The 24,230-nt window shown below is 50.3% G+C and overlaps 1 protein-coding gene across 2 annotated transcripts in view; it reads right to left on the reverse strand.

Moving 5' to 3' along the window:
- LOC147710013 (DLA class I histocompatibility antigen, A9/A9 alpha chain-like) overlaps nt 1-24,230 on the reverse strand; it is a 401,757-nt gene that overhangs the window by 47,943 nt on the left and 329,584 nt on the right. The window contains exon 6 of one of the 2 annotated variants that reach the window (XM_086920685.1): nt 7,172-7,201. The exons of the other annotated variant lie outside the window; for it this stretch is intronic. Within the exon in view, the coding sequence (XP_086776811.1) occupies nt 7,172-7,201 (30 nt within the window). The remainder of the gene's footprint in view (nt 1-7,171; nt 7,202-24,230) is intronic. 2 annotated transcript variants of the gene reach the window in all.

The following is a 24,230-nucleotide window of genomic DNA, read 5'->3' on the forward strand; positions in this document are numbered from 1 at the left end:
CGATTTTGGTATTGGCAGACCGGTAATGAATGGGATACTATACACCAGCATTTGCGTCACGATCAAGTGACACAATCACCCTGAAATCGTAGTTTTCGTCTTGAACCCTTGGGTTCCATTTTGTGAGCGGCATCCATTTTGTGATTTCCCTTACATAGTCAAATGACCAAGGCCGAATTTGTTCTGTAAGGACACGTACACCTCTGCTGACTCCTCTGTGACCTGGGCGAGCTGACTCCATTTGCCTCAAGCCAAACCTGTTCGGGCCGTTACCATCTCAGTGGCCGAACGAGATTAGTATCAAGGCATAACATGTCATAAACCGTTCATCGCATACAAACCATGTTTTATCTCACACACACCTGTCCCTGTCTTTTCTTAATGGCCTGTTTTACAAGGAGGAGGTGCCCGGTTTTATTGGGGGTCTGTCGATATCTGTTGAAAGTTCTGGGTCTTGCCCGGTAATCTATCATGAACTGGACAAACTGAAATGTGGGCTTGCCATCATGACTCTGCTTTCTCTTTGTAGTAGAAATATTTGTATGACCGACTGTAAAGCTAGGAATTCTTGCCTGAAGCTCAATATTCTGTATAAAAAGAGAAGGCCGGCTCTGTAAAAACGAGCAGTCTCCTGAGAATATACACACGGTTATGTTGTACTTCTAGGACGCCTGTTACTTGGCTGCAGCCAATAAAATTCGATCTTGACTTCACCTAGAAGACTCGTGTTTCTGTGGTCTGAATCAGGAAAGTACTCGAGGTCTTTGGGTGTTGTCCCTGGCACCGCTGGGTTACCGGATCAGTACCGGTTCCGAAAAACCCAGTACCCAGGCGTTAAGGTGGCGCATTGAAGCTCTCTAGGGTCATGCTTATGGTTGTATTCATCATGGCTGAGAGGCCTTAAGGTGGTGCATTGAAACTCCCTCTGGGCCAAGCGTATGGTTGTATTCATCATGGCTGAGAGGCCTAAAGGTGGTGCGTTGAAGCTCTCTCCGGGCCATGTGTATGGTTGTATTCATCATGGCCTGAGAGGCCTTAAAGTGGTGCATTGAAGCTCTCCGGGGCCATGCGTATGGTTGTATTCATCATGGCTGAGAGGCCTAAAGGCGGTGCATTGAAGCTCTCTAGGTCCATGCATATGGTTGTATTCATCATGGCCTGAGAGGCCTAAAGGTGGTGCATTGAAGCTCCCTGAGGGTCCATGCGTATGGTTGTATTCATCATGGCCTGAAAGCCCTAAACGTGGTGCATTGAAGCTCTCTCTGGGGCCATGCGTATGGCTGTATTCATCATGGCCTGAGAGGCCTAAAGGTGGTGCATTGAAGCTCTCTCCGGGCCATGCGTATGGTTGTATTCATCATGGCTGAGAGGCCTAAAGGCGGTGCATTGAAGCTCTCTAGGTCCATGCATATGGTTGTATTTATCATGGCCTGAGAGGCCTAAAGGTGGTGCATTGAAGCTCCCTGAGGGTCCATGCGTATGGTTGTATTCATCATGGCCTGAAAGCCCTAAATGTGGTGCATTGAAGCTCTCTCTGGGTCCATGCGTATGGTTGTATTCATCATGGCTGAAAGCCCTAAACGTGGTGCATTGAAGCTCTCTCTGGGGCCATGCGTATGGTTGTATTCATCATGGCCTGAGAGGCCTAAAGGTGGTGCATTGAAGCTCTCTCTGGGGCCATGCGTATGGTTGTATTCATCATGGCCTGCGAGGCCTAAAGGTGGTGCATTGAAGCTCTCTCTGGGGCCATGCATATGATTGTATTCATCATGGCCTGAGAGGCCTAAAGGTGGTGCATTGAAGCTCTCTCTGGGGCCATGCGTATGGTTGTATTCATCTTGGCCCGAGAGGCCTAAAGGTGGTGCATTGAAGCTCACTCTGGGGCCATGCGTATGGTTGTATTCATCGTGGCCTGAGAGCCCTAAAGGTGGTGCATTGAAGCTCTCTCCGGGCCATGCGTATGGTTGTATTCATCATGGCAGAGAGGCCTAAAGGTGGTGCATTGAAGCTCTCTGAGGGGCCATGCGTATGGTTGTATTCATCATGGCCTGAGAGGCCTAAAGGTGGTAAATTGAAGCTCTCTCCGGGCCATGCGTATGGTTGTATTCATCATGGCTGAGAGGCCTAAAGGTGGTGCATTGAAGCTCTCTAGGTCCATGCATATGATTGTATTCATCATGGCCTGAGAGGCCTAAAGGTGGTGCATTGAAGCTCCCTGAGGGTCCATGCGTATGGTTGTATTCATCATGGCCCGAAAGCCCTAAACGTGGTGCATTGAAGCTCTCTCTGGGTCCATGCGTATGGTTGTATTCATCATGGCCTGAGAGGCCTAAAGGTGGTGCATTGAATCTCTCACTGGGGCCATGCGTATGGTTGTATTCATCGTGGCCTGAGAGCCCTAAAGGTGGTGCATTGAAGCTCTCTGGGGCCATGCGTATGGTTGTATTCATCATGGTCTGAGAGGCCTAAAGGTGGTGCTTTGATGCTCTCTCTAGGGTCATGCGTATGGTTGTATTCATCGTATCCTGAGAAGCCTAAAGGTGGTGCATTGAAGCTCTCTCTGGGGCCATGCGTATGATTGTATTCATCATGGCCTGAGAGGCCTAAAGGTGATGCATTGAAGCTCTCTCTGGGGCCATGCGTATGGTTGTATTCATCATGGCCTGAGAGGCCTAAAGGTGGTGCATTGAAGCTCACTCTGGGGCCATGCGTATGGTTGTATTCATCGTGGCCTGAGAGCCCTAAAGGTGGTGGAATGAAGCTCTCTGGGGCCATGCGTATGGTTGTATTCATCATGGTCTGAGAGGCCTAAAGGTGGTGCTTTGATGCTCTCTCTAGGGTCATGCGTATGGTTGTATTCATCGTATCCTGAGAAGCCTAAAGGTGGTGCATTGAAGCTCTCTCTGGTCCATGCGTATGGTTGTATTCAACATGGCCTGAGAGGCCTAAAGGTGGTGCATTGAAGCTCTCTCCGGGCCATGCGTATGGTTGTATTCAACATGGCCTGAGAGGCCTAAAGGTGGTGCATTGAAGCTCTCTCTGGGGCCATGCCTATGGTTGTATTCATCATGGCTGAGAGGCCTAAAGGTGGTGCATTGAAGCTCTCTCCGGGCCATGCGTATGGTTGTATTCAACATGGCCTGAGAGGCCTAAAGGTGGTGCATTGAAGCTCTCTCTGGGGCCATGCGTATGGTTGTATTCATCATGGCCTGCGAGGCCTAAAGTTGGAGCATTGAAGCTCTCTCTGGCCCATGGGTTTGGTTGTATTCATCATGGCCTGATAGGCCTAAAGGTGGTGCATTGAAGCTCTCTCTAGGGCCATGCGTATGGTTGTATTCATCATGGCCTGAGAGGCCTAAAGGTGGTGCATTGAAGCTCTCTCCGGGGCCATGCGTATGGTTGTATTCATCATGGATGAGAGGCCTAAAGGTGGTGCATTGAAGCTCTCTGGGGCCATGCGTATGGTTGTATTCATCATGGCCTGAGAGGCCTAAAGGTGGTGCATTGAAGCTCTCCGGGGCCATGCGTATGGTTGTATTCATCATGGCCTGAGAGGCCTAAAGGTGGTGCATTGAAGCTCTCTCTGGGGCCATGCGTATGGTTGTATTCATCATGGCCTGAGAGGCCTAAAGGTGGTGCATTGAAGGTCTCTCTGGGGCCATGCGTATGGTTGTATTCATCGTGGCCTGAGAGCCCTAAAGGTGGTGCATTGAAGCTCTCTGGGGCCATGCGTATGGTTGTATTCATCATGGTCTGAGAGGCCTAAAGGTGGTGCATTGATGCTCTCTCTAGGGTCATGCGTATGGTTGTATTCATCGTGGCCTGAGAGGCCTAAAGGTGGTGCATTGAAGCTCTCTCTGGTCCATGCGAATGGTTGTATTCAACATGGCCTGAGAGGACTAAAGGTGGTGCATTGACGCTCTCTCCGGGCCATGCGTATGGTTGTATTCAACATGGCCTGAGAGGCCTGAAGGTGGTGCATTGAAGCTCTCTCTGGTCCATGCGTATGGTTGTATTCATTATGGCTGAAAGCCCTAAACGTGGTGCATTGAAGCTCTCTCTGGGGCCATGCGTATGGTTGTATTCATCATGGCCTGAGAGGCCTAAAGGTAGTGCATTGAAGCTATCTCCGGTCCATGCGTATGGTTGTATTCATCATGGCCTGAGAGGCCTAAAGGTAGTGAATGAAGCTCTCTCTGGGGGCCATGCATATGGGTGTATTCATCATGGCAGGAGAGGCCTAAAGGTGGTGCATTGAAGCTCTCTCTAGGGCCATGCGTATGGTTGTATTCAACATGGCCTGAGAGGCCTAAAGGTGGTGCATTGAAGTTCTCTGGTCCATGCGTCTGGTTGTATTCATCATGCTGAGAGGCCTAAAGGTGGTGCATTGAAGCTCTCTCTGGGGCCATGCGTATGGTTGTATTCATCATGGCCTGAGAGGCCTAAAGGTGGTGCATTGAAGCTCTCTCTGAGGGGCCATGCGTATGGTTGTATTCATCATGGCTGAGAGGCCTAAAGGTGGTGCATTGAAGCTCTCTCTGGGGCCATGCGTATGGTTGTATTCATCATGGCCTGAGAAGCCTAAAGGTGGTGCATTGAAGCTCTCTCTAGGGGCCATGGGTATGGTTGTATTCATCATGGCCTGAGAAGCCTAAAGGTGGTGCATTGAAGCTCTCTCTGGGGCCATGCGTATGGTTGTATTCATCATGGCCTGAGAGGCCTAAAGGTGGTGCATTGAAGCTCTCTCTGAGGGGCCATGCGTATGGTTGTATTCATCATGGCTGAGAGGCCTAAAGGTGGTGCATTGAAGCTCTCTCTGGCCCATGGGTTTGGTTGTATTCATCATGGCCTGATAGGCCTAAAGGTGGTGCATTGAAGCTCTCTCTGAGGGGCCATGCGTATGGTTGTATTCATCATGGCTGAGAGGCCTAAAGGTGGTGCATTGAAGCTCTCTCTGGGGCCATGCGTATGGTTGTATTCATCATGGCCTGAGAAGCCTAAAGGTGGCGCACTGAAGCTCTCAGAGGGGCCATGCGTATGGTTGTATTCATCATTGCTGAGAGGCCTAAAGGTGGCGCACTGAAGCTCTCAGAGGGGCCATGCGTATGGTTGTATTCATCATGGCTGAGAGGCCTAAAGGTGGCGCACTGAAGCTCTCAGAGGGGCCATGCGTATGGTTGTATTCATCATGGCCTGAGAGGCCTAAAGGTGGTGCATTAAAGCTCTCTCTAGGGGCCATGGGAATGGTTGTATTCATCATGGCCTGAGAGCCCTAAAGGTGGCGCACTGAAGCTCTCTCGGGGGCCATGCGTATGGTTGTATTCATCATGGCCTGAGAAGCCTAAAGGTGGTGCATTGAAGCTCTCTCTGGGGCCATGCGTATGGTTGTATTCATCATGGCCTGAGAGGCCTAAAGGTGGTGCATTGAAGCTCTCTCTGAGGGGCCATGCGTATGGTTGTATTCATCATGGCTGAGAGGCCTAAAGGTGGTGCATTGAAGCTCTCTCTGGCCCATGGGTTTGGTTGTATTCATCATGGCCTGATAGGCCTAAAGGTGGTGCATTGAAGCTCTCTCTGAGGGGCCATGCGTATGGTTGTATTCATCATGGCTGAGAGGCCTAAAGGTGGTGCATTGAAGCTCTCTCTGGGGCCATGCGTATGGTTGTATTCATCATGGCCTGAGAAGCCTAAAGGTGGCGCACTGAAGCTCTCAGAGGGGCCATGCGTATGGTTGTATTCATCATTGCTGAGAGGCCTAAAGGTGGCGCACTGAAGCTCTCAGAGGGGCCATGCGTATGGTTGTATTCATCATGGCTGAGAGGCCTTAAGGTGGCGCACTGAAGCTCTCAGAGGGGCCATGCGTATGGTTGTATTCATCATGGCCTGAGAGGCCTAAAGGTGGTGCATTAAAGCTCTCTCTAGGGGCCATGGGAATGGTTGTATTCATCATGGCCTGAGAGCCCTAAAGGTGGCGCACTGAAGCTCTCTCGGGGGCCATGCGTATGGTTGTATTCATCATGGCCTGAGAAGCCTAAAGGTGGTGCATTGAAGCTCTCTCTAGGGACCATGGGTATGGATGTATTCATCTTGGCCTGCAAGGCCTAAAGTTGGTGCATTGAAGCTCTCTCCGGGGCCATGCGTATGGTTGTATTCATCATGGCCTGAGAAGCCTAAAGGTGGTGCATTGAAGCTCTCTCTAGGGGCCATGGGTATGGTTTTATTCATCATGGCTGAGAGACCTAAAGGTGGTGCATTAAAGCTCTCTCCAGGGGCCATGCGTATGGTTGTATTCATCATGGCCTGAGAGGCCTAAAGGTGGTGCATTGAAGCTCTCTGAGGGGCCATGCGTATGGTTGTATTCATCATGGCCTGAGAGGCCTAAAGGTGGTGCATTAAAGCTCTCTCTGGGGCCATGCGTATGGTTGTATTCATCATGGCCTGAGAAGCCTAAAGGTGGTGCATTGAAGCTCTCTCTAGGGGCCATGGGTATGGTTGTATTCATCATGGCCTGAGAAGCCTAAAGGTGGTGCATTGAAGCTCTCTCTGGGGCCATGCGTATGGTTGTATTCATCATGGCCTGAGAGGCCTAAAGGTGGTGCATTGAAGCTCTCTCTGAGGGGCCATGCGTATGGTTGTATTCATCATGGCTGAGAGGCCTAAAGGTGGTGCATTGAAGCTCTCTCTGGCCCATGGGTTTGGTTGTATTCATCATGGCCTGCAAGGCCTAAAGGTGGTGCATTGAAGCTCTCTGGGGCCATGCGTATGGTTGTATTCTTCATGCCCTGAAAGGCCTAAAGGTGGTGCACTGAAGCTCTCTCCAGGGCCCAAGTATTTGAAATACGGTATCAATACAATGCGATGCCCTCTAGGAAATGTTTTTAAAAGTCCAGTTTGATGGTGAAAATTTTCTAAAAAGGAAACGGACAGAGCTTGTAAACTCCAACCCCCCACCCCCCCCCCACCCCCACCCCCCGCCACATGGATGCTTTACTGACAAGGATCACAGTTTCTGACACACAAAAAAGACTTCCTGGTTTCACTCAAGATGTTCTGGTTTCTTTGCCAATGTTCCTTTCACTTTGTCATTCAACAATCATGAGAACATTCTGTGTCTTCTCTTAATTAATCTCAGAGACTCACAAAACTCATCACAAACAAGTCAGTCACTCACCTTGATTTGCCAAAGTGCTGGTAGATTTTCCTGAAAAATAAAACACATTTCATCAGTGTTAAGTTCACAGAGGTCACTCAGCCTGTTCTGTCACTGGGGGATCACAAATGTTTGCATTAGGAGGTTGGAGCAGAGAGGGGTGAGGGAAGCTCAGCCTGAGGGGCGCAGCTTAGTCAGGGAGATTTGGGGGTTGTAAATCTCACATTTCCCAACTAAAAAGTAGTGAGCCACAGCGTGATTGGTGACGTGACTAGGGTCCTGGAAGAACTGTCCCATAAGGAGAAGGGAGAGGTGTGGGGTTGCGGCCAGAGAGGCTGACTGCAGGAGCACAGGGCTCCCTGTTCAATCACTGGTGGCAGCTCAGCACAGCATCATGTGAATCTGGTCGATAGCTCACTTAGGGCCCGATGTAGGTCGCCAATTACCAGTAGTTAACGGCCGATTTCGGCCGTTACTGACCGGTATTTGGGAATTGACATGTAGGTAGGCTTAATTTACAGAATCGGTATATTTACTGATTCGGTAAATTTACCAATTCTGTAAAGTACCGAATCGGTAAATTTACCGAATCGGTAAATACAGATGTAGGTGGCACTGAAAACAGTGCCACAGGCCATTACCGATTCGTTATTTACCATGTAATACTATTACATGGTAAATAACGAATTCCAGTGTACATGCACATCTGTGCATGTACACCTGTGCCATGTGGCACACAGACATGCCCTAAGGCATGTATGTGTGTCACATGGCACACAAGGCAAAATCAGGGGTGCAACAGGGTGTGAAAGTGACACCCTGTCACCCTTGCAAAATCGGTAATTTTACAGAATCGGTATTTACCGATTCGGTAATTGACATTGATTCCTGTGGGCCTGTAGGCCCATAGGAATCAATGGCAATTACCGAATCGGTAAATACCGATTCGGTAATGACCGAATCATACAGATTCGGTAAAAATTACTGAATGTTTACCTACATCTGATTTACCGCATCTAGAATACCGAATCGGTAAAATTCGGTATTCCAGAGTCGGTAAATCAGATTTACCTACATCTGGGCCTTTATCTCCCCGACAGCCACAGCGCCTTGAAACCCTCAGTGGGGAGTAGTCGCGCTTTACAAATACGAAATTTAGAATTTAGTGTCAGTAGTGATTTGCATTAGGTTGGTCTCTGGGGCTGATTTAGAGTTTGGTGACGGGTACTCTGTAGCAACCCGCCAAACTCAAGGTCTGCCGCCTGATTTAGAGTTGGACAGACCGCAGGTTTTACGCTGACGGAGTCATTTTTACTCTGTCCGGGTGAAACTTCCTTCAATGGCCCGATGAAATAGGGTCGGACTGATTTGCATATAGCCGTGTCTGAACTGGGGTGGCAGAGTGGGCTAAAGAACCGTGATGGATTAAACCCAGATCTTTTGACTGGGTGTGAGTGTTTGATTGATTCAGATGCTCCGTCCATCACCACCCCCTTTTGTACCGCTTTTGGCCTCCATAAGTGTGGCAGGGTACGCTCAGACGTGAGTCCCTTGCTCACTTTGCCACTGGATTCAAGCAAGCCGGGCTGAAGACGGCTGGAATGTCAGAAACCGGTCCTCGGAAGCTTGTTTCCGGTCCAGGGAAGACATGGCTTGGCAGTTCGGGCTGGACTGTTCCCATGAGGCACAGGGTCAGACTGATTTGCATATAGCCATGTCTGAACTGGGGTGGCAGAGTGGGCTAAAGAACGGTGATGAATTAAACCCAGATCTTTTGACTGGTTGTGAGTGTTTGATTGATTCAGATGCTCCGTCCATCACCACCCTCTTTTGTACCGATGAAATAGGTGTCATCAGAAATAAGCCGTCTGACCCTATTTTATTTTACTCTTCGTCACTACCAGGTGTACCCAGGAGGCGAGGGAGAGTAACAAAAGAACAATGACCCCACTCCACAAAAGAAAACTATTGTGGGGGTCATTATTGTTTAAAAACAAACTCCAGTTTTGTGAATGTGTTTCTGAAAAACATAAACCTTTGACAGCCGGTCACCATGTGTGACGGAGCCGTCCATTGAACATTTTCTACATTGACAGGAACCACCATGACAGCGGTGGCTGCCAATGTATAGCGCTGTCTGCTGATCTGGTAGACATCTCTACATTTGGAGGGAGGAGTATAGGCGGTACAGTTCTCCACCACCCCGTCTGCCTTTACTCCATCAGCGTAATCCTAAAGACGGCCCTTGCCTAGAGTGGCCCAGTGGGGAAACAACAATGCTTTGGATTCCTACCCCGAGGGATTACCAGTGGTTAGATTGTTTGCAAACATTTGTCTCATTCCCTTTTGGGTGTCTAGTTTTCTGTAGTTTGCCTGGAAACCTGAGAGTGGTGTCGCTTTCCAAGCCAACTATTGCCGATGTTTGTGAATTCTAAACAGTAGTGAATGTGCATCCGTTCAAGGAGTACGTCCATGGGTGCAGATGGGCCACTTTATTTGTAAACTAGCTTCTACGGGGCATATTTACAAAGCACTGCCGCAAGCAAAGCTGCCGTGCTGCGTTATGTCGCTGAAAGGAGCAGAACTGAGCCACATATTCCAAGACATGCAGCAGGTCCGCTCTCTACAGGTGCTGGCATCCTTTGGGCAGCCTTCAGCCAGGGTGCAAAGGTGTCTGCGTTGTGGGCAGGATAGTTTTTCTTCAGGAAGGTTCACCTTCGTGTGCTGCAGAGTGGAGCACATGAACAGAGGAAATAACGGGAGAAATAAACATACTTCTCCTCATTGCGCCAGTAGCCTCTAAAAGTAGCTCGCCCTCATAAAATATGACGCGCCACAGAGATTTCTCGAGGCCTGCATAGATCAGCAGGTGCTGCATCTCTTGAAGCCTCTCAGTAGAGTCACAAAGGCCCCAGGAGCAGACACTGTGGGTCAGCGATGAAGAACTGGGTCAGGAGGAGCTGCATCTCTTGAAGCCTCTCATAGAGTCACAAAAGCCCCAGGAGCAGACACTGTGGGTCAGCGATGAAGAACTGGGTCAGGAGGAGCTGCATCTCTTGAAGCCTCTCAGTAGAGTCACAAAGGCCCCAGGCACAGACAGTGCTGGTCAGCGATGAAGAACTGGATCAGCAGGAGCGGCATCTCTTGAAGCCTCTCAGTAGAGTCACAAAGGCCCCAGGCACAGACACTAAGGGTCAGCGATGAAGAACTGGATCAGCAGGAGCTGCATCTCTTGAAGCCTCTCAGTAGAGTCACAAAGGCCCCAGGCACAGACAGAGCGGGTCAGCGATGAAGAACTGGATCAGCAGGTGCTGCATCTCTTGAAGCCTCTCAGTGGAGTCACAAAGGCCCCAGGCACAGACAGAGCGGGTCAGCGATGAAGAACTGGATCAGCAGGAGCGGCATCTCTTGAAGCCTCTCAGTAGAGCCACAAAGGCCCCAGGCGCAGTCACTGCGGGTCAGTGATGAAGAACTGGGTCAGCAGGAGCTGCATCTCTTGAAGCCTCTCAGTAGAGTCACAAAGGCCCCAGGCACAGACAGAGCGGGTCAGCGATGAAGAACTGGATCAGCAGGAGCGGCATCTCTTGAAGCCTCTCAGTAGAGCCACAAAGGCCCCAGGCGCAGTCACTGCGGGTCAGTGATGAAGAACTGGGTCAGCAGGAGCTGCATCTCTTGAAGCCTCTCAGTAGAGCCACAAAGGCCCCAGGCACAGACAGTGCGGGTCAGAGATGAAGAACTGGGTCAGGAGGAGCTGCATCCCTTGAAGCCACTCAGTAGAGTCACAAAGGCCCCAGGTGCAGACACTGCAGGTCAGTGATGAAGAACTGGATCAGCAGCAGCTGCATCCCTTGAAGCCTCTCAGTAGAGTCTCAAAGGCCCCAGGTACAGACAGTGTGGTTCAGTGATGAAGAACTGGATCAGCAGGAGCTGCATCTCTTGAAGCCTCTCAGTAGAGTCACAAAGGCCCCAGGCACAGACACTAAGGGTCAGCGATGAAGAACTGGATCAGCAGGAGCTGCATCTCTTGAAGCCTCTCAGTAGAGTCACAAAGGCCCCAGGCACAGACACTAAGGGTCAGCGATGAAGAACTGGATCAGCAGCAGCTGCATCTCTTGAAGCCTCTCAGTAGAGTCACAAAGGCCCCAGGCACAGACACTAAGGGTCAGCGATGAAGAACTGGATCAGCAGCAGCTGCATCTCTTGAAGCCTCTCAGTAGAGTCACAAAGGCCCCAGGCACAGACAGAGCGGGTCAGCGATGAAGAACTGGATCAGCAGGTGCTGCATCTCTTGAAGCCTCTCAGTGGAGTCACAAAGGCCCCAGGCACAGACAGTGCGGGTCAGAGATGAAGAACTGGATCAGCAGGAGCTGCATCTCTTGAAGCCTCTCAGTAGAGTCACAAAGGCCCCAGGCACAGACAGAGCGGGTCAGCGATGAAGAACTGGATCAGCAGGTGCTGCATCTCTTGAAGCCTCTCAGTGGAGTCACAAAGGCCCCAGGCACAGACAGTGCGGGTCAGAGATGAAGAACTGGGTCAGGAGGAGCTGCATCCCTTGAAGCCACTCAGTAGAGTCACAAAGGCCCCAGGTGCAGACACTGCAGGTCAGTGATGAAGAACTGGGTCAGGAGGAGCTGCATCCCTTGAAGCCTCTCAGTAGAGTCTCAAAGGCCCCAGGTACAGACAGTGTGGGTCAGTGATGAAGAACTGGATCAGATGGGAGCTGCATCTCTTGAAGCCTCTCAGTAGAGTCACAAAGGCCCCAGGCACAGACAGAGCAGGTCAGAGATGAAGAACTGGATCAGCAGGAGCTGCATCTCTTGAAGCCTCTCAGTGGAGTCACAAAGGCCCCAGGCACAGACAGAGCGGGTCAGTGATGAAGAACTGGATCAGATGGGAGCTGCATCTCTTGAGACCACTCAGTAGTCACACAGGTTCCAGGCACAGACAGTGTGGGTCAGCAAAGAAGAACTGGATGAGCAGGAGCTGGATGTCTTGAAGTGTTTCCACAGAATGCTTTGAAGTGTGTCCTTCGAGGTAAAGGTGAAGGGAGGAGCACAGAGTAGAACCAAGACCCCATCTAAAGAGGGACTGGAGTAGAAGAGGCACAGCAGCCCGTGCCTGCTGTAAAGTATCACATCCACTCACTTGTTGAAGCAGCGAGCCACAGGTCAGTCGCTGAAATGAGAATCACAACCCAGCCTCATTCCATCCCCTTTCAGCATCCCTCAAGTAAAGCAGCACTGAAGTACTTCCCCATCCAGTACTCAAAAATTCCCCTTCACCCTCCATGAACTGAGTCCTGCACTGTGGGATGCGACAGAAGAGGGACAGAGTTTAAGGACAGGAATGACAGATCACGCAGACACAGGAGTTAAACCTGCACCTAAGAATGATGACAAGAACCCTGTGTGCAAAGGTGCAGAGAGTAACAAAAACAGACAGAACTACAGCATCTGCAGCACACAATATTCTCAGTGATTGGCAACCTCCCTCAGGCCACTGATATACCACTCAGTGCTTCTTACCCTTCACGGTCACTGCTGTCTCACCACGGCTCACAGTACCTTGTGCCCTCTCTCAGGGAGCTGCTATCACCAGAGCACACAGTATACTCAGTGCTCGGTAGCCTCGCTCAGTCGACTCATATAATACTCAGTGCTTCTTACCCTTCACGGTCACCGCTCTCACCTCACGGCTCACAGTATACTCAGTGCTCGGTAGCCTCGCTCAGTCTACTCACATAATACTCAGTGCTTCTTACCCTTCATGGTCACCGCTCTCACCTCACGGCTCACAGTATGCTCAGTGCTCGGTAGCCTCGCTCAGTCTACTCACATAATACTCAGTGCTTCTTACCCTTCATGGTCACAGCTGTCACCTCACGGCTCACAGTGTACTCAGTGCTCGGTAGCCTCGCTCAGTCGACTCATATAATACTCAGTGCTTCTTACCCTTCATGGTCACCTCTGTCATACCACGGCTCACAGTATACTCAGTGCTCGGTAGCCTCGCTCAGTCTACTCATATAATACTCAGTGCTTCTTACCCTTCACGGTCACTGCTGTCACACCACGGCTCACAGTATACTCAGTGCTCGGTAGCCTCGCTTAGTCTACTCATATAATACTCAGTGCTTCTTACCCTTCACGGTCACCGCTGTCACCTCACGGCTCACAGTATGCTCAGTGCTCGGTAGCCTCGCTCAGTCTACTCACATAATACTCAGTGCTTCTTACCCTTCATGGTCACGGCTGTCACATCACGGCTCACAGTATACTCAGTGCTCGGTAGCCTCGCTCAGTCGACTCATATAATACTCAGTGCTTCTTACCCTTCATGGTCACGGCTGTCACATCACGGCTCACAGTATACTCAGTGCTCGGTAGCCTCGCTCAGTCGACTCATATAATACTCGGTGCTTCTTACCCTTCATGGTCACAGCTGTCACCTCTCGGCTCACAGTATACTCAGTGCTCAGTAGCCTCGCTCAGTCTACTCATATAATACTCAGTGCTTCTTACCCTTCATTGTCACTGCTGTCACATCACGGCTCACAGTATACTCAGTGCTCGGTAGCCTCGCTCAGTCGACTCATATAATACTCAGTGCTTCTTACCCTTCACAGTCACTGCTGTCACATCACGGCTCTCAGTATAGTCAGTGCTCAGTAGCCTCGCTCAGTCTCTCATATAACTCTCAGTGCTTCTTACCCTTCACGGTCACTACTGTCACACCACGGCTCACAGTATACTCAGTGCTCGGTAGCCTCGCTCAGTCTACTCATATAATACTCAGTGCTTCTTACCCTTCATGGTCACCGCTGTCACACCATGGCTCACAGTATACTCACTGCTCGGTAGCCTCGCTCAGTCTACTCATATAATACTCAGTGCTTCTTACCCTTCATGGTCACCGCTGTCACACCACGGCTCACAGTATACTCAGTGCTCGGTAGCCTCGCTCAGTCTACCCATATAATACTCAGTGCTTCGTACCCTTCACGGTCACGGCTGTCACACCACGGCTCACAGTATACTCAGTGCTCGGTAGCCTCGCTCAGTCTACTCATATAATACTCAGTGCTTCTTACCCTTCATGGTCACCGCTCTCACACCACGGCTCACAGTATACTCACTGCTCGGTAGCCTCGCTCAATCTGCTCATATAATACTCAGTGCTTCTTACCCTTCATGGTCACAGCTGTCACCTCACGGCTCACAGTAAAATCAGTGTTCAGTAGCCTCGCTCAGTCTACTCATATAATACTCAGTGCTTCTTACCCTTCATGGTCACGGCTGTCACATCACGGCTCACAGTATACTCAGTGCTCGGTAGCCTCGCTCAGTCTACTCATATAATACTCGGTGCTTCTTACCCGTCTCGGCTGTCACACAACGGCTCACAGTATACGCAGTGCTCGGTAGCCTCTCTCAGTCTACTCATATAACACTCAGCGCTTCGTACCCTTCATGGTCACCGCTCTTACACAATGGCTTACAGTATAGTCAGTGCTCAGTAGCCTCGCTCAGTCTACTCATATAATACTCAGTGCTTCTTACCCTTCACGGTCACTGCTGTCATACCACGGCTCACAGTATACTCAGTGCTCGGTAGCCTCGCTCAGTCTACTCATATAATACTCAGTGCTTCTTACCCTTCACGGTCACTGCTGTCACACCACGGCTCACAGTATACTCAGTGCTCGATAGCCTCGCTCAGTCTACTCATATAATACTCAGTGCTTCTTACCCTTCACGGTCACCGCTGTCACCTCACGGCTCACAGTATGCTCAGTGCTCGGTAGCCTCGCTCAGTCTACTCACATAATACTCAGTGCTTCTTACCCTTCATGGTCACGGCTGTCACATCACGGCTCACAGTATACTCAGTGCTCGGTAGCCTCGCTCAGTCGACTCATATAATACTCAGTGCTTCTTACCCTTCATGGTCACGGCTGTCACATCACGGCTCACAGTATACTCAGTGCTCGGTAGCCTCGCTCAGTCGACTCATATAATACTCGGTGCTTCTTACCCTTCATGGTCACAGCTGTCACCTCTCGGCTCACAGTATACTCAGTGCTCAGTAGCCTCGCTCAGTCTACTCATATAATACTCAGTGCTTCTTACCCTTCATTGTCACTGCTGTCACATCACGGCTCACAGTATACTCAGTGCTCGGTAGCCTCGCTCAGTCGACTCATATAATACTCAGTGCTTCTTACCCTTCACAGTCACTGCTGTCACATCACGGCTCTCAGTATAGTCAGTGCTCAGTAGCCTCGCTCAGTCTCTCATATAATACTCAGTGCTTCTTACCCTTCACGGTCACTACTGTCACACCACGGCTCACAGTATACTCAGTGCTCGGTAGCCTCGCTCAGTCTACTCATATAATACTCAGTGCTTCTTACCCTTCATGGTCACCGCTGTCACACCATGGCTCACAGTATACTCACTGCTCGGTAGCCTCGCTCAGTCTACTCATATAATACTCAGTGCTTCTTACCCTTCATGGTCACCGCTGTCACACCACGGCTCACAGTATACTCAGTGCTCGGTAGCCTCGCTCAGTCTACCCATATAATACTCAGTGCTTCGTACCCTTCACGGTCACGGCTGTCACACCACGGCTCACAGTATACTCAGTGCTCGGTAGCCTCGCTCAGTCTACTCATATAATACTCAGTGCTTCTTACCCTTCATGGTCACCGCTCTCACACCACGGCTCACAGTATACTCACTGCTCGGTAGCCTCGCTCAATCTGCTCATATAATACTCAGTGCTTCTTACCCTTCATGGTCACAGCTGTCACCTCACGGCTCACAGTAAAATCAGTGTTCAGTAGCCTCGCTCAGTCTACTCATATAATACTCAGTGCTTCTTACCCTTCATGGTCACGGCTGTCACATCACGGCTCACAGTATACTCAGTGCTCGGTAGCCTCGCTCAGTCTACTCATATAATACTCAGTGCTTTTTACCCTTCATGGTCACGGCTGTCACATCACGGCTCACAGTATACTCAGTGCTCGGTAGCCTCGCTCAGTCTACTCACATAATACTCAGTGCTTCTTACCCTTCATGGTCACGGCTGTCACATCACAGCTCACAGTATACTCAGTGCTCGGTAGCCTCGCTCAGTCTACTCATATAATACTCGGTGCTTCTTACCCTTCATGGTCACCGCTGTCACATCACGGCTCACAGTATACTCAGTGCTCGGTAGCCTCGCTCAGTCTACTCATATAATACTCAGTGCTTCTTACCCGTCTCGGCTGTCACACAACGGCTCACAGTATACGCAGTGCTCGGTAGCCTCTCTCAGTCTACTCATATAACACTCAGCGCTTCGTACCCTTCATGGTCACCGCTCTTACACAATGGCTTACAGTATAGTCAGTGCTCAGTAGCCTCGCTCAGTCTACTCATATAACACTCAGTGCTTCTTACCCTTCACGGTCACTGCTGTCACACCACGGCTCACAGTATACTCAGTGCTCGGTAGCCTCGCTCAGTCTACTCATATAATACTCAGTGCTTCTTACCCTTCACGGTCACCGCTGTCACCTCACGGCTCACAGTATGCTCAGTGCTCGGTAGCCTCGCTCAGTCTACTCACATAATACTCAGTGCTTCTTACCCTTCATGGTCACGGCTGTCACCTCACGGCTCACAGTGTACTCAGTGCTCGGTAGCCTCGCTCAGTCGACTCATATAATACTCAGTGCTTCTTACCCTTCATGGTCACCTCTGTCATACCACGGCTCACAGTATACTCAGTGCTCGGTAGCCTCGCTCAGTCTACTCATATAATACTCAGTGCTTCTTACCCTTCACGGTCACTGCTGTCACACCACGGCTCACAGTATACTCAGTGCTCGGTAGCCTCGCTCAGTCTACTCATATAATACTCAGTGCTTCTTACCCTTCACGGTCACCGCTGTCACCTCACGGCTCACAGTATGCTCAGTGCTCGGTAGCCTCGATCAGTCTACTCACATAATACTCAGTGCTTCTTACCCTTCATGGTCACGGCTGTCACATCACGGCTCACAGTATACTCAGTGCTCGGTAGCCTCGCTCAGTCGACTCATATAATACTCAGTGCTTCTTACCCTTCATGGTCACGGCTGTCACATCACGGCTCACAGTATACTCAGTGCTCGGTAGCCTCGCTCAGTTGACTCATATAATACTCGGTGCTTCTTACCCTTCATGGTCACAGCTGTCACCTCTCGGCTCACAGTATACTCAGTGCTCAGTAGCCTCGCTCAGTCTACTCATATAATACTCAGTGCTTCTTACCCTTCATTGTCACTGCTGTCACATCACGGCTCACAGTATACTCAGTGCTCGGTAGCCTCGCTCAGTCGACTCATATAATACTCAGTGCTTCTTACCCTTCACAGTCACTGCTGTCACATCACGGCTCTCAGTATAGTCAGTGCTCAGTAGCCTCGCTCAGTCTCTCATATAATACTCAGTGCTTCTTACCCTTCACGGTCACTACTGTCACACCACGGCTCACAGTATACTCAGTGCTCGGTAGCCTCGCTCAGTCTACTCATATAATACTCAGTGCTTCTTACCCTTCATGGTCACCGCTGTCACACCATGGCTCACAGTATACTCACTGCTCGGTAGCCTCGCTCAGACTACTCATATAATACTCAGTGCTTCTTACCCTTCATGGTCACCGCTGTCACACCACGGCTCACAGTATACTCAGTGCTCGGTAGCCTCGCTCAGTCTACCCATATAATACTCAGTGCTTCTTACCCTTCATGGTCACGGCTGTCACATCACGGCTCACAGTATACTCAGTGCTCGGTAGCCTCGCTCAGTCTACTCACATAATACTCAGTGCTTCTTACCCTTCATGGTCACGGCTGTCACATCACGGCTCACAGTATACTCAGTGCTCGGTAGCCTCGCTCAGTCTACTCATATAATACTCGGTGCTTCTTACCCTTCATGGTCACCGCTGTCACATCACGGCTCACAGTATACTCAGTGCTCGGTAGCCTCGCTCAGTCTACTCATATAATACTCAGTGCTTCTTACCCGTCTCGGCTGTCACACAACGGCTCACAGTATACGCAGTGCTCGGTAGCCTCTCTCAGTCTACTCATATAACACTCAGCGCTTCGTACCCTTCATGGTCACCGCTCTTACACAATGGCTTACAGTATAGTCAGTGCTCAGTAGCCTCGCTCAGTCTACTCATATAACACTCAGTGCTTCTTACCCTTCACGGTCACTGCTGTCACACCACGGCTCACAGTATACTCAGTGCTCGGTAGCCTCGCTCAGTCTACTCATATAATACTCAGTGCTTCTTACCCTTCACGGTCACCGCTGTCACCTCACGGCTCACAGTATGCTCAGTGCTCGGTAGCCTCGCTCAGTCTACTCACAAAATACTCAGTGCTTCTTACCCTTCATGGTCACGGCTGTCACCTCACGGCTCACAGTGTACTCAGTGCTCGGTAGCCTCGCTCAGTCGACTCATATAATACTCAGTGCTTCTTACCCTTCATGGTCACCTCTGTGATACCACGGCTCACAGTATACTCAGTGCTCGGTAGCCTCGCTCAGTCTACTCATATAATACTCAGTGCTTCTTACCCTTCACGGTCACTGCTGTCACACCACGGCTCACGGTATACTCAGTGCTCGGTAGCCTCGCTCAGTCTACTCATATAATACTCAGTGCTTCTTACCCTTCACGGTCACCGCTGTCACCTCACGGCTCACAGTATGCTCAGTGCTCGGTAGCCTCGCTCAGTCTACTCACATAATACTCAGTGCTTCTTACCCTTCATGGTCACGGCTGTCACATCACGGCTCACAGTATACTCAGTGCTCGGTAGCCTCGCTCAGTCGACTCATATAATACTCAGTGCTTCTTACCCTTCATGGTCACGGCTGTCACATCACGGCTCACAGTATACTCAGTGCTCGGTAGCCTCGCTCAGTCGACTCATATAATACTCGGTGCTTCTTACCCTTCATGGTCACAGCTGTCACCTCTCGGCTCACAGTATACTCAGTGCTCAGTAGCCTCGCTCAGTCTACTCATATAATACTCAGTGCTTCTTACCCTTCATTGTCACTGCTGTCACATCACAGCTCACAGTATACTCAGTGCTCGGTAGCCTCGCTCAGTCGACTCATATAATACTCAGTGCTTCTTACCCTTCACAGTCACTGCTGTCACATCACGGCTCTCAGTATAGTCAGTGCTCAGTAGCCTCGCTCAGTCTCTCATATAATACTCAGTGCTTCTTACCCTTCACGGTCACTACTGTCACACCACGGCTCACAGTATACTCAGTGCTCGGTAGCCTCGCTCAGTCTACTCATATAATACTCAGTGCTTCTTACCCTTCATGGTCACCGCTGTCACACCATGGCTCACAGTATACTCACTGCTCGGTAGCCTCGCTCAGTCTACTCATATAATACTCAGTGCTTCTTACCCTTCATGGTCACCGCTGTCACACCACGGCTCACAGTATACTCAGTGCTCGGTAGCCTCGCTCAGTCTACCCATATAATACTCAGTGCTTCGTACCCTTCACGGTCACGGCTGTCACACCACGGCTCACAGTATACTCAGTGCTCGGTAGCCTCGCTCAGTCTACTCATATAATACTCAGTGCTTCTTACCCTTCATGGTCACCGCTCTCACACCACGGCTCACAGTATACTCACTGCTCGGTAGCCTCGCTCAATCTGCTCATATAATACTCAGTGCTTCTTACCCTTCATGGTCACAGCTGTCACCTCACGGCTCACAGTAAAATCAGTGTTCAGTAGCCTCGCTCAGTCTACTCATATAATACTCAGTGCTTCTTACCCTTCATGGTCACGGCTGTCACATCACGGCTCACAGTATACTCAGTGCTCGGTAGCCTCGCTCAGTCTACTCATATAATACTCAGTGCTTCTTACCCTTCATGGTCACGGCTGTCACATCACGGCTCACAGTATACTCAGTGCTCGGTAGCCTCGCTCAGTCTACTCACATAATACTCAGTGCTTCTTACCCTTCATGGTCACGGCTGTCACATCACGGCTCACAGTATACTCAGTGCTCGGTAGCCTCGCTCAGTCTACTCATATAATACTCGGTGCTTCTTACCCTTCATGGTCACCGCTGTCACATCACGGCTCACAGTATACTCAGTGCTCGATAGCCTCGCTCAGTCTACTCATATAATACTCAGTGCTTCTTACCCGTCTCGGCTGTCACACAACGGCTCACAGTATACGCAGTGCTCGGTAGCCTCTCTCAGTCTACTCATATAACACTCAGCGCTTCGTACCCTTCATGGTCACCGCTCTTACACAATGGCTTACAGTATAGTCAGTGCTCAGTAGCCTTGCTCAGTCTACTCATATAACACTCAGTGCTTCTTACCCTTCACGGTCACTGCTGTCACACCACGGCTCACAGTATACTCAGTGCTCGGTAGCCTCGCTCAGTCTACTCATATAATACTCAGTGCTTCTTACCCTTCACAGTCACCGCTGTCACCTCACGGCTCACAGTATGCTCAGTGCTCGGTAGCCTCGCTCAGTCTACTCACATAATACTCAGTGCTTCTTACCCTTCATGGTCACGGCTGTCACCTCACGGCTCACAGTGTACTCAGTGCTCGGTAGCCTCGCTCAGTCGACTCATATAATACTCAGTGCTTCTTACCCTTCATGGTCACCTCTGTCATACCACGGCTCACAGTATACTCAGTGCTCGGTAGCCTCGCTCAGTCTACTCATATAATACTCAGTGCTTCTTACCCTTCACGGTCACTGCTGTCACACCACGGCTCAAAGTATACTCAGTGCTCGGTAGCCTCGCTCAGTCTACTCATATAATACTCAGTGCTTCTTACCCTTCACGGTCACCGCTGTCACCTCACGGCTCACAGTATGCTCAGTGCTCGGTAGCCTCGCTCAGTCTACTCACATAATACTCAGTGCTTCTTACCCTTCATGGTCACGGCTGTCACATCACGGCTCACAGTATACTCAGTGCTCGGTAGCCTCGCTCAGTCGACTCATATAATACTCAGTGCTTCTTACCCTTCATGGTCACGGCTGTCACATCACGGCTCACAGTATACTCAGTGCTCGGTAGCCTCGCTCAGTCGACTCATATAATACTCGGTGCTTCTTACCCTTCATGGTCACAGCTGTCACCTCTCGGCTCACAGTATACTCAGTGCTCAGTAGCCTCGCTCAGTCTACTCATATAATACTCAGTGCTTCTTACCCTTCATTGTCACTGCTGTCACATCACGGCTCACAGTATACTCAGTGCTCGGTAGCCTCGCTCAGTCGACTCATATAATACTCAGTGCTTCTTACCCTTCACAGTCACTGCTGTCACATCACGGCTCTCAGTATAGTCAGTGCTCAGTAGCCTCGCTCAGTCTCTCATATAATACTCAGTGCTTCTTACCCTTCACGGTCACTACTGTCACACCACGGCTCACAGTATACTCAGTGCTCGGTAGCCTCGCTCAGTCTACTCATATAATACTCAGTGCTTCTTACCCTTCATGGTCACCGCTGTCACACCACGGCTCACAGTATACTCAGTGCTCGGTAGCCTCGCTCAGTCTACTCATTTAATACTCAGTGCTTCTTACCCTTCATGGTCACCGCTCTCACACCACGGCTCACAGTATACTCACTGCTCGGTAGCCTCGCTCAATCTGCTCATATAATACTCAGTGCTTCTTACCCTTCATGGTCACAGCTGTCACCTCACGGCTCACAGTAAAATCAGTGTTCAGTAGCCTCGCTCAGTCTACTCATATAATACTCAGTGCTTCTTACCCTTCATGGTCACGGCTGTCACCTCACGGCTCACAGTGTACTCAGTGCTCGGTAGCCTCGCTCAGTCGACTCATATAATACTCAGTGCTTCTTACCCTTCATGGTCACCTCTGTCATACCACGGCTCACAGTATACTCAGTGCTCGGTAGCCTCGCTCAGTCTACTCATATAATACTCAGTGCTTCTTACCCTTCACGGTCACTGCTGTCACACCACGGCTCAAAGTATACTCAGTGCTCGGTAGCCTCGCTCAGTCTACTCATATAATACTCAGTGCTTCTTACCCTTCACGGTCACCGCTGTCACCTCACGGCTCACAGTATTCTCAGTGCTCGGTAGCCTCGCTCAGTCTACTCACATAATACTCAGTGCTTCTTACCCTTCATGGTCACGGCTGTCACATCACGGCTCACAGTATACTCAGTGCTCGGTAGCCTCGCTCAGTCGACTCATATAATACTCAGTGCTTCTTACCCTTCATGGTCACGGCTGTCACATCACGGCTCACAGTATACTCAGTGCTCGGTAGCCTCGCTCAGTCGACTCATATAATACTCGGTGCTTCTTACCCTTCATGGTCACAGCTGTCACCTCTCGGCTCACAGTATACTCAGTGCTCAGTAGCCTCGCTCAGTCTACTCATATAATACTCAGTGCTTCTTACCCTTCATTGTCACTGCTGTCACATCACGGCTCACAGTATACTCAGTGCTCGGTAGCCTCGCTCAGTCGACTCATATAATACTCAGTGCTTCTTACCCTTCACAGTCACTGCTGTCACATCACGGCTCTCAGTATAGTCAGTGCTCAGTAGCCTCGCTCAGTCTCTCATATAATACTCAGTGCTCCTTACCCTTCACGGTCACTACTGTCACACCACGGCTCACAGTATACTCAGTGCTCGGTAGCCTCGCTCAGTCTACTCATTTAATACTCAGTGCTTCTTACCCTTCATGGTCACCGCTCTCACACCACGGCTCACAGTATACTCACTGCTCGGTAGCCTCGCTCAATCTGCTCATATAATACTCAGTGCTTCTTACCCTTCATGGTCACAGCTGTCACCTCACGGCTCACAGTAAAATCAGTGTTCAGTAGCCTCGCTCAGTCTACTCATATAATACTCAGTGCTTCTTACCCTTCATGGTCACGGCTGTCACATCACGGCTCACAGTATACTCAGTGCTCGGTAGCCTCGCTCAGTCTACTCATATAATACTCAGTGCTTCTTACCCTTCATGGTCACGGCTGTCACATCACGGCTCACAGTATACTCAGTGCTCGGTAGCCTCGCTCAGTCTACTCACATAATACTCAGTGCTTCTTACCCTTCATGGTCACGGCTGTCACATCACGGCTCACAGTATACTCAGTGCTCGGTAGCCTCGCTCAGTCTACTCATATAATACTCGGTGCTTCTTACCCTTCATGGTCACCGCTGTCACATCACGGCTCACAGTATACTCAGTGCTCGGTAGCCTCGCTCAGTCTACTCATATAATACTCAGTGCTTCTTACCCGTCTCGGCTGTCACACAACGGCTCACAGTATACGCAGTGCTCGGTAGCCTCTCTCAGTCTACTCATATAACACTCAGCGCTTCGTACCCTTCATGGTCACCGCTCTTACACAATGGCTTACAGTATAGTCAGTGCTCAGTAGCCTCGCTCAGTCTACTCATATAACACTCAGTGCTTCTTACCCTTCATGGTCACCGCTGTCACACCATGGCTCACAGTATGCTCAGTGCTCGGTAGCCTCGCTCAGTCTACTCACATAATACTCAGTGCTTCTTACCCTTCATGGTCACTGCTGTCACACCACGGCTCACAGTATACTCAGTGCTCGGTAGCCTCGCTCAGTCTACTCATATAATACTCAGTGCTTCTTACCCTTCACGGTCACCGCTGTCACCTCACGGCTCACAGTATGCTCAGTGCTCGGTAGCCTCGCTCAGTCTACTCACATAATACTCAGTGCTTCTTACCCTTCATGGTCACGGCTGTCACATCACGGCTCACAGTATACTCAGTGCTCGGTAGCCTCGCTCAGTCGACTCATATAATACTCAGTGCTTCTTACCCTTCATGGTCACAGCTGTCACATCACGGCTCACAGTATACTCAGTGCTCGGTAGCCTCGCTCAGTCTACTCACATTATACTCAGTGCTTCTTACCCTTCATGGTCACGGCTGTCACATCACGGCTCACAGTATACTCAGTGCTC

Source organism: Lissotriton vulgaris, chromosome 5, assembly GCF_964263255.1.
Source record: "Lissotriton vulgaris chromosome 5, aLisVul1.2, whole genome shotgun sequence".
NCBI classification, from domain to species: Eukaryota; Metazoa; Chordata; class Amphibia; order Caudata; family Salamandridae; genus Lissotriton; species Lissotriton vulgaris.